The sequence below is a fragment of the Notothenia coriiceps genome, unplaced genomic scaffold (genome assembly GCF_000735185.1).
Source record: "Notothenia coriiceps isolate Sejong01 unplaced genomic scaffold, NC01 NC01_scaffold00026431, whole genome shotgun sequence".
Taxonomy (NCBI): domain Eukaryota; kingdom Metazoa; phylum Chordata; class Actinopteri; order Perciformes; family Nototheniidae; genus Notothenia; species Notothenia coriiceps.
In genome coordinates this window covers 68,957-83,472 of record NW_011359132.1, presented here as the reverse complement: position 1 = coordinate 83,472, position 14,516 = coordinate 68,957, and the positions used below count along the sequence as shown (strand labels likewise).

Sequence of the window (14,516 nt, the reverse complement as noted above, 5' to 3'; positions counted from 1 at the left end):
GAAGTGACAGATTTGTTCCGGCTGTGTATTTTCAAAATCTAGCGCACTCGAGCTGGTTTCTCCAAAATTACCTACCCGACCTTTAATGTTCAAAAGGCTCTTTATTTTTCTCATACTGTCTGTGCTGCAGCACCCTCTTTTCACCATCTGTCTGAAACCAGAGCCCAGTCTGCTCTGATTGGTTAGCTAGCCGGCTCTGTTGTGATGGGCCCACCGCTAAGAGATGTCCCGCCCCTTAGTTTATAACATACAATGTGTGTGTGGTAGAGAAACTTCCTCTGGAGTGAACACAGGGATTGTAGCCTTTGCAGATCATTTACATGCACACAAACCTATATAACACACAACAGGGAAGGGATTCGGGCTGCACGATATATCGTGTCGATAATCGCGATATTCACGACATCGCAGGACGTGACGATTAAAAAAAAAAAAAAAAAAGGACTTGCGATATTAAGTAAGCAAATTAACTCAAACACTTCATGTTACAATTATTTTGCTGCTTGCTACAAAAGGAAAACTTTGTGGCTCTCATGTCAGGGGTACTTGAGTGAGTGACATGCAAGCTCTGCATGCACAGCAAATCACCAATCACAATCAAATCTCCAAAACAAATGGACCCGGTGATTAAAGGTAAAAACACTGAATTAAGTGTTTCTCCAGGGCAGTTTGGCGCTGCTAACTGAGCTAGCTCAAGATCCAGGCGTCCGTGACAAAAATCCTTCATCCGGTTAAATATAGTTTAAAAAAACAAAAAAAATTGTATAGCATTAAAGTTCAAGAAAGGATGTTTTGTGGGGGGGGGACGGACCGGTATTTTCTTCCATTCCTGTATGTTTTTGTAACGGAGCTGATCTCTTCGGCCTCCGTTACGGATTGTGTAGCTTCGTTGGTGTATGTAGTTTGTGCATCTGTCTGTGATTTTAGTTTGTCTGTCTCTGTTTGCTGGTTTTGTTTTGAAAAGTGTTCCCCTTCCCCATGTCTGTTACTGTCGATTGTGTGCACCTGGTGCCCTGTGTTGTCTCCTCCCCCCTCACCTGTGTCCTGTTGGGTTGATTGGTCTGTGTGCATTTAGGCTCTGGGGTTTTTCTGTTGGGCTGTTAGTGTGGTGTAAAATCCCTGTGGTTGGTGACGGTGGGCACATGTTCAGCCGGATTGAGGCTGTGAATCAGGTGTTTGATTTAATAAATGCCCACACCGGGTTATATTTATGGACGTTATGCGTCTGCGTCCTTGCTTTGTCGGGCAGCTCAATTGTCAGCTTAATAGTTTTCATATCGCAATATATATCACAGGGGGAAAATAAATAAATGGCAATGTCAGTTTTTTCCAATATCGTGCAGCCCTAGAAGGGATACAAAAATCCTATTAGGGCCTCTTTAATGCTCTGTGTGATATAAAAAGCAGCAGGTGCTCAGTTTATGATGCCCAAAAGCTAAATAAATCGATATTAAAATATGAATAATTTCTGTAACTATAAAATAATTAGCAAATCTACAGCACCAATACATTATATTTGTTTTCAGATGTTATACCTCTACTTTGCTGTGACATCATTTTCATTTGAGCCACATTAATTAGAGTTGCAGTAAGTGGATATGAAGATAAATAAAATACAAAACACTGTTCTGTTACAGCCTGCACTGAAACAAAGCACAGGAGGGAAGGCAGTCACAAAAATATTAAAACAAGATTGTATCTCAAGAGTAGCTCTAATGAAAACCAGCCTGGACCTCTGACACCTCTTGAGAAAATAACACCTTGTGGAAGATGACTTTCATTATGAAGGACTGTGTCGAGTGCTCGGCCTACATGGTCATATTTAAAATGTAAATGTCAACTTCATTTTCAACCCAACTCGTGTACCGCAGGAATTTCATTCAATAAGCACAGAATACGTTTCAGTACATTGCTGTAAAAAAAAACAAAAAAAAAAAAAAAAAAAAACAGCTGGTCATTCTTGGTTTGATACTAAAGCCTGAAAACAACAAACAAAAATGTTACTATAGTAAGATCTCAAATCATGAGCAAACTATCTGGAACAACTAAAAAAAAAGTGTGCATTGTCCCTTCAAATGACTTGATACAACAAACCTAGTTATATTCCAGCATAGAGTATTCATCACTCTTGGCAGTTGTAATGCCATGTAGTCTACTGTGATACATAACTATTTTAAATGTCAAAACACAAAACGTTCTACTCTCACAGCGTACATTCAAACTTGTTGATCAGGTGATGCTAATGCCAAAGCTCTGCATGCCGTTTTAAGTGCAAGGCTTAAAGAGCCTTCGCCAGTGTTCTCCTGCTGGGACAAGTGGGAGTGAGTGCCTTTGAAAAGGTCCGGTGCTCAGCTGAGTGTTTCAGCATCAGATGTCGGAACATCTGTGCACTAACACCACGGTTTCCTCTACGGGTTTGAGGCTCATTTGCATATCAAATCTGCAATCTGTATTAAGTGGAGCATTGGAGGAAAGGTTCATTAGTTACCTTCAGAGCCTTGTGCAGTTGGGAAGCATCATATGAAACAGGAGGGGTCATCAAGGCCACGATCAAACTCTCAAAATGGCCCCCGAGCTCCGACTTCAGAGCGCTGACCAGGTCCTGATGTGAGGGAAAGATTATTAATAATAAGAAAAAAACAATGTGTTTTTTAACATCAGCCAAATGCGGTTTTAATAAATACAGGTTTGATTGGCGGTGTCAAGTTCCTGTTCTTAGATTGTGATCTTTTTTCAATTTAAATCAATTATTTATCCGGGCTTTTTTCATTAAAATGTCTCATTTATCTTTTAATTTGCCCATTATTGATACTGGTCCAATCTCAAAATACAATTGCATGTCATCTATAAAAAAAATATTTCAGATCTGTGAATGCGCACAAATATAAATGTCATGATTCTTTTTTATATAAATGGACACAATCTGTAGTCGACACAATTATAGTCTTTTCAAGAAAGAATAACAATTCAGAATAAAATGGCCATCTGGATATTTTAAGTTTCTTCATAGTAAATAGTCCCACAATATTGTATTCCAGCAAAGAAACAAAATCACTTTACAGTTCCCCATTAAACTATTACAAATAAGGCAACGGAACTTCCTAATTAAAGCAGCTACATGCAAAATCTCTATAACTGAATAAAAAGTAGTAGTGGAAGTAGTAGTGGTAGTGGAAGTAGTAGCAGAGGAAGTAGTAGTAGTGGAAGTAGTAGTGGAATTAGTTGCATAGAAAACCCCAATGACAACATTAGGGCTAAAATATTAAGTGATTCTTCAGAAATCATTATAACCCTTGCTCCTCCCCCTGTTGCTGACATGACTTTAGTAATAAGAACAAGACATGTACCTGCAGAGAGACGTACAAAGCATTTATTTTTTCTTTGCTATAACTACCAGCTTTATTGATTTCTGTCATCACATATCAGGGCATTGCTGGGAGCAAACCCTCATTAAATATGGTGAAAAGAGTGAGTTGTGTGTGTGTGTGTGTGTGTGTGTGTGTGTGTGTGTGTGTGTGTGTGTGTGTGTGTGTGTGTTAAAGGGATCCTTTAATCTACCGTGCTTGGCAAGTTCAATATAGAGTCAAACACTCATCTCTTTAACGGCTCAATATGTGAGACCTCTAACAGAAATGTAATTTATTTCTACATTAAATAATCCATCTCTTTTCACAAGCCGTTTCGATTTCAAATGAAATTCTAGGAGGGGGATTTTTCAAAAGATGAATATTGCAGTGCATAAATGACACTGTCTGGTATAAACTGAAACTAGCAGCAGAGAAAGAAGAGTATGCACTCCACAGGAGATAATAAAATATCTCTTATTTTAGATGGCATTGCTAAACAGTAAGAAGAAATGTTGATAAAAGGTTTATTTGGCAAAACCCTGTGATATTCAGAGATACTCCAGGAGCAATTTGGTGATTTTCGGATGCACACTATGTTTCCTCTCAAGCTGCCACTCTGCACTTACATCTGCTTTTCCATAACACCCAGGGAAAGCAAATTAACTCGCAGCTTTCAATCCACAGGTGGTCATAAAATCGCTCCACAGCGAAATAGAGGAGTGAGAGCAGGCGAGCGGAAAATGCACAGGGTCGGGTGAGACTAACTGCACTGCACTCTGGTCCACGGGGGCTAGGGGAAATTGTCACTTCTTGAATGAATGTTTTCCTGTGTGGCTGTTGAATGTTAATACAAAATGTCAAGTCTTGCTCTTTCATTTTTAATGACAGAAGAAAGTTATTATTTATGATGGCTGGCAGACTTTTAAAACTCAGCCAGATCCTTTACTTTAGTAAAAGCAGCAACAGTTCTGCTTAAAAGGATGTTGATGTAATTGGGCAACATATAAAAACCTTCATTTATACTGTAGTTAAAGTAGTATGTGACACAAAACTAGACTTTTGCACCTCTTAAGAAAATCTAACATTTTGGCCAATCAGAGGTCAGTTCAGATAGACATAGTTTTTGCCAATGCTTCTGTTCGTCCCGTCAGTGCACCAACACTATTAGGAGCCATAACTAATTTTTTTAGGGTCAAGCACAAAGAGTCCATGGATTGGCTCAGGAAAATATTGTGTTTTGGGTTAAAATGAATGGCGGACGTTATTTAAGGGGCCTGCCATGTCAAACTTTAAAATGGACCCATTCCCTTTTAAACAGCGGAATATCCTGCTGGAAAAGTAGCTCACGTCTGTGGTTAACAAGGGGCTAAATCTCACCAACATATTCTCTTCATCTCTAAAAACGTTGTCGATAACGTAGCTATAATGCCTCGAATCACAGTACGCCCTCTCACAGGGCTTTAGAAGCACACAAGTCTGCAAAGAAAACGGAAGGTCATTCTCATAGAATTGCAGCCATAACGGCATCAGGACTGTAATCACTTTATGCTAATGTTTGAATTGTATGCAATGTCAGGTTGCTGTTTGAAGCGTGTTTCTATGCCCGTGCTCGTTTGGTTTGAAGGTCTTTGGACAGAGGGGGAATAGGAGAGCTGCATGGTGAGGGCAGGTCGTTTTTGTTTTCTTCTTTCAGAAAACTGCCCACCCTGAGGTACCACTTGAATTACAATATGCTTAAAAATGATAATCAAATAGTGCCTCCCCTTCCCAATATTTGCTTAGAAGATACAGAAGTTATATCAGCTGTTTGCACTTCAAACTTGTCCTGCAGAAAAATGTACTTTGACTGATGGATAGTATTTTACAAGCTTATAGTTACTTATTTTGATGGTATTCGTTTTCAAAAAACACATTATTGAATACCGTCAGCCCCGCTCTTAAAAAATTAACTTTATCAGATATATCCGTGCCTTTAGGTGTCTACACGTGATGTGGTGGACACGGTGACATAACCAGTAACCATGACAGCAGCTTGTCATCGGCTCCGTTTCCCCTCCAGCAGCTCAGCTTACCTTTCCGTGCACCTTTTTATACACCGCCTTGATATCCTGGCGCTGATCGTTGCTGCGTGAAGTCAGAAGCATGAGGATGGTGTCTTCATGCGTACCTGCATCAAGTCAAGCCAGCATTAAATAACATCCAATAGTGATGATAATGTGATTTCTATAGCCATTTCTCTAAATAATGTTAGCAAAGCGATTTATAAACGAGAAGCATACAACTCTGTCTGTTGATGCTGCGTAATCATGATTGTGACTATGATATGTTCTCCAGTTTTTAATTTGTTGTCTGTATCCAGTCAGGATTTGTATCAAAAATGAGACTTGTCCTTGTTTAAAAAAAAAAAAAACATTTAAATTCAAACCCAAGGCAACAATGATATAATAAAAATCTCAAAACAACTAAACACACCAATTAACAGAAGATGCAATTAACAGATATCATTTGACAGAACATTAAAGTGCACAGTGGTGATTCACATTCAAACCTGTTCATAAATGCGTGCTTTTAGAAGATTTAGAACAATACCAATATTTTAGAAGCCTAATATCTTCAGGCATTTTGTTCCACAGTACAGGCGCCATTAGTATCAAATAGAGCTTCACATAATCGCTTGCCAGATATAGGCTGAATGGTTTGTACCAATCTGTTAGCAGAAGCATGAGCTCCTTGAAAATAATTAATAATAATAATAAATGGGATTTATATAGTGCTTTTCTAGACCCAAAGACGCTTTACATTACGAGTCAGGTCGACAAACAAAACAAGAACAAAAACACAAACAAAAACAGAAAAGCAGTCAGGAGGATGTTGGTTCAGAGGGGGGGAGGGGCGGGTTTAAGGATAAGCAGTTGACAATTGACAGTGCGCAATCTCCTCCTTAATGAAAAGTCGGCAAAACCATGATCTAACAATAAATACTCTCCACAAAGTCACCTGCACCCCCGAGGAAACGGCTCACGAACAGTGTTATTTCCGCAGAGGGATCAAAATGTAAAATGAGTCCGAGGTAATTACGCCACAAAGCCCTGCTGATCTGTGATCACTGCTCTGACTGTAAATGTCTGTTCAGGTCGCTATTGTGCTCCTATATATATTTATAACTAAATAACTACAGTGGCCATTCCTAATTACTCTTATTGTGAGAACAATGAACTGACAGGAAGCAACAAGGTGGGGATTCAGTAAGGTTATATTAAGTAAGAAAGCATGAGTTTTAATGGTACCACAGTAGCACACCTTTAAATCAGTGATTGTCATTTGACCTATTGATTTGCACTAATGACTGCGGGTGTTTTTTTGCATTTCTGCAATTAGAAATAACGTCACCTGAGAGAGGAAGCCAGGGTCAAATGTCAAACTGTTGAAATTGCATCCAAGACATGCCGAACAGCTTTCAAACAAAGGTGTAAATTATGTGGCAACGTGACACATCCTTTCAATTATTCATCCGTGGCAAATTACTACTGGGTTAACGGATCTGTGACATTCTGTTTTGTGAGCCTGTGCTCTTAGTGCACCATCCACAGGAATACATCAATTACTCACCCTGTGTTATATTTAAATATTGAATGAAAACTTGAAATTGAGAAGATTCCTGATGATTTTAAGTAAATTGTGCTAAGAGATGTTTTAATTACGAGTCAAGGCCCATTTACTTCAATAAATAGAGAATTTTCTAAATGTTTTGATTTCTCAGGTTAGGGTATTTCTCACTAGTGTGAGTTACAGACATAAAATAATAATTTTGAGGGCATATTATTCCCTTATGTAAAGCAGGCCTATAAGAGAATAGAGGATATTGACAATGTGATAGCCTCAACAAATAAATAAATAATAACCCTGCTGCTGTTGTGGCGGCTCACCTTACAGGGAACCCTCACACATGTCCTCTGAGTCACAATACACTGTAAATATTTCATTATGTTTTGCAACAATTTGGTTTATCCAAAATATTCTGTACAAACAATTCATGCATTTTCAACTTTTTATAGGAAAAACACCTTATTTTGAAATTCCTAAATGTTTTGCTTCACTTTAAGATGTCAATTTTAACTAAGTGTCAGTTGTATTCTCACCTCTATAAAATCGTTAGCAAAGATTGAAACTATGACTACAATTGTTTTACTAAACATCTGCCTGTGCCGTCACATTATAGACGTTTCTTTTGTGCGGAGTGTCTCTGTTTGACGCTACAATAACTGCTCATTACTGTGTTTCTTTTTATGTCAACATAAGTTTAAAACTTGGTGGTGCTCAGTTTCTCTTCTAAATTAGACCAAGCACACTGTGAAAAGTAAAATGATTTATTTTGCACCACAGGAAGAATGTCAAAACTCAGTTAAAATCAACCACACCTGCCATCATACCGTCACTGCATGCTTGTTTTTGACTGATTATACTCTGACTTTCTAAGTGTCTTTGCATGATTCAGCCTCATCATTCCTCTCCGTTTTGTTATATGGTGTGTTTTTTATCTGCTGTCAGGGAACAACAATTGCTTCACTGTCACATTTACAGTGATGTGCATCAATGTGCTTTGTCCCCGAGAATAAATACCTAAATTAAAATAAGATCAGCAAATGGAAAGTCCGCCCTGACAACTGTGTCATCACTGATGTTATATTCTTTTTTAGAGAGGAGCAGAACAAGCGTTTGATTGCATTGTAAAACTATGTATTCTACTTTGCATCATTCCACTTTAATTATAGTTCCCCAAGAAGGTGACGTGTGGAACAATGACGTTACTGCCAGGGATAAAGTAGCAGAGAGTGTAATGACGCCTTATATAAAGAATCAAGCTCATTAATGACCCTCATGTTCCCCTTGAATTTATAAAAGATTTCAAGGATCAGTGGGAACCCGTGACTATGTTAGTTGTAACTGCCACCTAAAAAAAACTTCCACTGTGTAAATCATGTAGCTATGTTTATATTTCCTTGTGGTGTTGCATGCCAAGTGTAAGAATGAAAATCTAGAAAGCCTAAAGAAGAGAGAGAAAACTGACCTAATCCCTTCATGGCTGCATGGAGAATTTCAGCATCGTGTTTGGGGTTGAAGTTGACGAAGGGTCTCACGCTGCCTCTGTACGCCTGCGGGAAGAGTGCAACACCAACACATGATGACAAATTATAAATACATTTTTAACAAAAACAAAAGTTTCTTGTACTGGTTAGTGAAACTGCTGTGAAAAACTCAATGTATGAGTTTGCTGTAAGAGATGTTTTTAATTTGCGAATGAAATTAATTATTGTTCCGACAAGTATGTCTTAAGGGAAATAAAACATATTTTAGTTATGACACTTATTTTCAGGCATCATATTTGTATGTTTTGTCTCTACTGGGACATGTTTCCATGTTTTAATGCTCAAAAAGCAATTTTTTCTCATACTGCCTGTCTTTTCACACTCTGTCTGAAACCAGAGCCCAGTCTGTTCTGATTGGCCGGCTCTGTTGTGATTGCGCAACCTCTTAGCGATGTCCCCTATCACGTACAATGTGTTGGAGCTCTAGCCAATAGAAGTGTGAGTGTTGCGTAGTGATGTCTCTACGGAAGTAAACAAAAGAGTCCAATGGAGTCGTTTCAGACCATTTACATGAACAAAAACGTATATCACGCACTACAGGGAAGGGAAAACCCCCAAAAGCATAAAAGGGCCTCTTTAAGTGGGTTGCTGTACCTTTAAGAGACGCAATAATAAAATGAATATTGTTTGACTATTCATTTGTATTGCCCTCTAATGGTCTGTGTATTATACGAGGAGAAGACGCTACCCTAATAAGAATAAAAACCATGGGCATAAAACATTTAGGAGGTACTAGACATTACTGCAGAAGACATAAAAATGTAACTCCATAAAAACCCACCATAACTCTGAGGCAAGTACCTTAACCTCAATCAAGTGTGGCTGCTGCTTTGTGTCATGCAAGTATTTTTAAAAGACACTTGGAGATTGTTCTTCAGGGGAAATGTCATTTATAGAAAAAGCAATACAAAAACTGTCTCAGCTGCAGCTCCGATCAACTCAGCAGGAAGGAGCTGTGGGAGAATATTGTCTGCAGCTCCTCTCAGCAAAGTTATCTGTTTTTATAATCTCTTTTATGATTTGTCATCTGATTTCAAGAACCTATTTTTGCAATGAGACAATGTTTACTTTGAAGTGTCACTTAAACAGGTCATTGTCACAGCTTTAACCCTGCCTGCGTCATGAAACTCAATTTAGATTTGACACTCTCTTTAGAGACAATGCATCCTTGATTCTTCTTCTACGGTAAAAAATAACTATGAGCTATTTCAAAACCTGCATTCATTACTGGGATTTGAGTCAACGTTTATTGTAAACTCAATTTCTGTCTTTTGTCACAAGATTTCGTTTTACAAAGACATCAGTTTTAGCTTTCAAGCTGTCATTTAATTCTTGCTAACGTTGCGGCTGTCGTGGTGGTAGGTAATATTACGCACCATTTTGATCTCTCAACAAACTCGAGAGGATACAATTAAATCCAGGCTATGAAATTAAGCTGCTCTCTCTTTTGGGCTAATGTGAGCATACTGCGCGAGTGGTATGTTTTTCTAATGAGTGCATTGTGGCAGAACATCATTTTAGTGAATTAGGGATCATGAACAAGTCAGGGGATCTAAAGCCTACATGTCAAGATTTCAAAGGAGAAGGAATTAGGATTTAATGAAATCAAAATGTATGCAAATAAAGCATTGAGTGTTGCATGCAAGTCGAATGCTGCTGCTGACAGTTATTTGTGATGTGTATTATTGAAGGCTGATCATGCAGCACTACAGCTCTCGGTGTGGTTTAAAAATACACTGACCTTTCAGACAAGACACACTTCATCACACAAACAGGTTAATTCTGGTGCTGTAAACACTAGTTTTAATTACCTCCAACAGTGAGGCTATGCTTGTTAGCAGTAAAAAACTACTGGGCTAATTGCCATAAAACCTGGTGGAAAGGTGAAGCACTGGTCAAATTATTATATTATATTGGAGTGGATCACAATAAGATGTAGACAATATTATTTTCACTGTAAAGACGGCCTTGAAGAAGATCTGCGCTCACTGAGTGCCATTTGAAATCCACTCCAATACAAACAAAAACAGAGTTGTTTCTGGCAGTTTTCAAAGCCTAAACTTTACATACTTTAAGGATATTAAATGTAACATAAAATAAAACAAAGAAAACAAACTCTTACCATTATTGTTGCTGATTGAAAACAAACGAAGTAGACTGGAAGAAAATGCAGCAGATTCATATTGCAGGGTTAGTAATATCTATGTAGTGTAGGATGTAGAAAAGTGTAGCCTATATAATGAAGCTCAGCGCAAGTTATTTCAGGAAGACTGGGTAGGCTATACATTCACTCCGCAGCTGCATATAATCAGCTCATCACGGGCGTTCTTAACCAATTACATTTCACCTCAATCTCCAGCAGCCAATCACCGTGCTACAGCCAAAGTTCAAAATGGTTCTCCTCTCTCCTGCAGTCAGCTGTGATTTCAGGTGTGATTTCAGGTTATCATGCTACCGCCCACCTGCTCCCCATCCACCTCCTCCCCATTAGTGATGGGATTTATGGCTCTTTGAAGGGAGCCGGATCTTATGGCTCCGTTCCTTTCAAAGAGCCGTTCAAAAGAGTCGTTCAAAAGAGCCGTTTTTTTAAAGGGGGCGGGGTTACTAGGTTTATCTGCGAAATAATCACCAGGATAATGATTGACTGTATTGTCAGACCTAATGTCAATAATCTGCATTGTAAACATGACAAAANCGGGCGCTGTCTTTAACCTATTACATTCACCTCATTCTCCAGCAGCCAATCACCGTGCTGCAGCCAAACTTCAAAATGGTTCTCCTCTCACCTGCAGTCAGCTGTGATTTCAGGTGTGATTTCAGGTGTGATTTCAGGTTATCATGCTGCCGCCGACCTCATCCCTAGTGATGGCGAGATGAAGCCTTATGAAACTTTGAAGCTTTCCAGCCAATTGGTTCGCAAAAGGGTTAATCTTGTCATGAGGCTTCGTCATGGGCTTAATTTGAATACAAACCCCCCTGTTGGTCAAAGTGTGTAAAACAGGCAGATTTGACATCTCAACAGTGTGCTTCTCATACCGAGTTCCCAATGAGTAAAGCCTTAGAATAACTCTAAACAACTAACATAAAATAATATTTTCATGTTAACAATATTGTTTTTATTCCAGTTTAATGATTGTGATTGAAAAGCCTAAGGAGGCTGGTAAACATTGCAAAGAGGGATTTGTATTCCTTAATAATATTTGTAAACTTAAAACTATATTTATTCATTTATTCATGTTTTTATTCCTACATTTATTTATGCTTTTATTTATTTATACTTATGACATGTTCCGACCTCTATATAAGTGAGGGTCTGAGCTCTTAATTCCATCGTGTAACCGGGCCCGGGTACAGGAGGGGTAATATCGTTCTTGTACATCCATGGGTATTATGAGCGTTGTGGTTCAACCGATCTAAAGCACTTTCTGAAGCATTCACGTGGTATTGAGGGGCAGCAAGGCTTCGTTTGTCATCGGTGACGTCACTGGCCCAAAACGATACAAGCCTCGATACAAGCTTCACAAAAAGCTTCCAGGAATACTCGACACACAGGGTGTTTCTCAAGGAAGGCTGCTCCAGAGCCACTATTTCAAGGATGCCACGTCATCGAGTCCAGCCGAAGGACTGTTCCAATGTCCAGGATCCTTGGAATTCTACCGAGGCCGGCGTCCTTCGTTGCGGGAAATTTCGAGGCTGCACCATGGATGTATAATAAGAACTGGATACAGCGTGGGAGGCGGGGTCTCGTTCTTTCCTATGAGAGCTGCTCATTGGCGCATGAGGACAAAATGGCCCAACTTTTGAGAGAGCGAAACGTCAGAGATTACCCATCATGCCTCGCTGTCAGAGCAGAAGTACCCGTATGTGCGCTCATAGAGCATGCGCAGTTGAGTTGCCCCTTAAACCCCGCCCCCCGAGCTCCCACTCTCAGATGCGCGTTCATAATGCCGAGGAGAATAACTCTCAGAATAACGTTATTAGCACATTTTACAACTTGAGGACCTAATGTTTTTAATAAGGGCTATACAAATGTTCATACTGGGTAGTTTATTTGGTTAAAAAAAAGTATCCAACAATTTACAGACCACTCTTTCCCAATGTAAGTCAATGGAAAAATGTGTTTCCGGGCCCAGCAACCCATACGGAAGTGTAGTACCGCCGTTTGGCCACAACGAATATTTTCTTTCAGAGTCCGGCACACTTCCTGGGGGCTTGGGCTGCACATGTGTAGACTCCGCGGTCTTAAAATCCCCACAATGCTTTGCACACGGACCAATTTCCCAAATATTTGGCGGAAAATGTAAGGCGGGGCCTCTCATATGACGCACACTTGCACAATTGCTCGCCTGTTCCATTCTTCGTTTTCCGAGGCTAGGAGGTATTCTTGCTTCACTTCTTAAGGAACTCACTCGGAGGTACATGTGCTACCAAGCAAGCCTCCTCGATATTGAGAAACACCCACAGCTAATACACACAGTGTAACGGCTAACAAAAGAAATACAATTGAAAAACTTAACTTAAACTGAAACTACAGCTGGGGCACCAGAAAGTGAATCTTAGTCAGGGAAATAATGTCCATTGTCCAGGCAGGATATCCTTTATTCCATTTATTCTAGTATTTCCAATAATATACATAAAAAAATGATGTTACACCTGGTGCCCAAATCACCAAGTGCCAAAACATGCCTTTAAAATAAAAGCATATAACTACTTGAATCAACTTAAGTAATAACACTTAATAATAATACATTAACAAAACAGCAAGAAAATACATGTTTAACTATCAAATAATAATCAATCAAAGATATTGCTCTCAACACACGCTGTGGAACAGATTAGTGAAGGTTTCTGGATCTCGTGTGCGTCAATCTTTTTAGTGTTCCCCCATGTCCCGTTGTGTTTTCTATTTGCAGCGTTTTTGTTTATGCAGGCGTTTTTAGTGAAGGCTGGCTCGTGTCGAATGATTTCTAAATGCTGTGCATGTGTTGTTGTCAAGTTGCTGAAAGAAGTTCTCATCCTGATTTCACAAAATTGTGTTTTTATATTTATACATTGTTCTTGGAAAGTCTTTTGGGCAGTGTTTTGTACTTGTCTGCCGCGCTTATATATTAGCCTTTATGGCTTCATTCATAATATATGCTTTGCTGTAAGAACCAAAACAAAGAAATCGACTCCAATTGCCAAAAGTGTGTTTGGGGAAGTTTCTCCGTCGATTGATGTTCGTCCCAAATTAATCAAATGTTGGCCTTTCTTTCCTGCAGACTGTTTAGAAAGGTGAACTCAAATGGCCCACTACGCTGAAACTAAAAACTAGGTGTAATAAAAAGTTGGCCTCAGCTGTATTTAAATTATTTGTGCTAACATCTTGTTATTCAATTACTGCAGTTCAGAGTGCTGTATTTATTCATACTTATAGACTCAAAGTGCACTCCAGAGAGCAAATACAGAAAATAATACCTTTATGTCTAAATGTGGATTGAAGAGTGCTTGAAAGCGTTGAATGGTGATGATTCAGGACGGACTCCTATCATCTGAACTCAATGACCACTAAGGTGCTGTTTTACACGAGAACGCAAACGGTGTGTATCCGCTACTTCTCTCTTTCGTAACGCCCGTTCGTTCACACGAGGCCCCGCAAACGAGTAACGGGTCGGCCCGAGGGGGGATTAGATCTGCGAAACGGAACGCTCTGGGGGGCAAAACGGCTCCGTGTGTACGCCCTTACTACGATCATTTCCTGATAACGATGAAGGCCATAGCCCCGCCTCTCCCCACCTCTTGTTGCTCACTGCTGTAAGCATGGTCAGTAGCCTACTGCTAGTTGCTACTGACCATCTACAGCTCCCTCTACCACAACCATCAGCAACAAGTGGACAATGGAAGAACTACATTTTAACTACATGTTTGCTAAGCATCCACCGCGGGCCATACACAGAAGGGCAACCAATGGCAACCGCATGGCTCGGGGTAATTCTTGCTGGCTTCACAGGCGCTGGCAATATGTAGGCTTACTAAAGTCTCC

General features: G+C 39.5%; 1 protein-coding gene across 1 annotated transcript in view; it reads right to left on the bottom strand.

Moving 5' to 3' along the window:
• The window catches only part of anxa5a (annexin A5a), a 23,195-nt gene extending 12,424 nt beyond the window's left edge, over positions 1-10,771 (bottom strand). Inside the window, exons 1-4 of the mRNA XM_010784779.1 lie at positions 10,617-10,771; positions 8,416-8,500; positions 5,420-5,514; positions 2,489-2,602 (exon numbers count right to left, since the gene is read on the bottom strand). Coding sequence (XP_010783081.1) covers positions 2,489-2,602; positions 5,420-5,514; positions 8,416-8,500; positions 10,617-10,676 — 354 coding nt within the window. The 5' untranslated portion in view covers positions 10,677-10,771. The remainder of the gene's footprint in view (positions 1-2,488; positions 2,603-5,419; positions 5,515-8,415; positions 8,501-10,616) is intronic.
• Between the last annotated feature and the right edge of the window lie 3,745 nt (positions 10,772-14,516).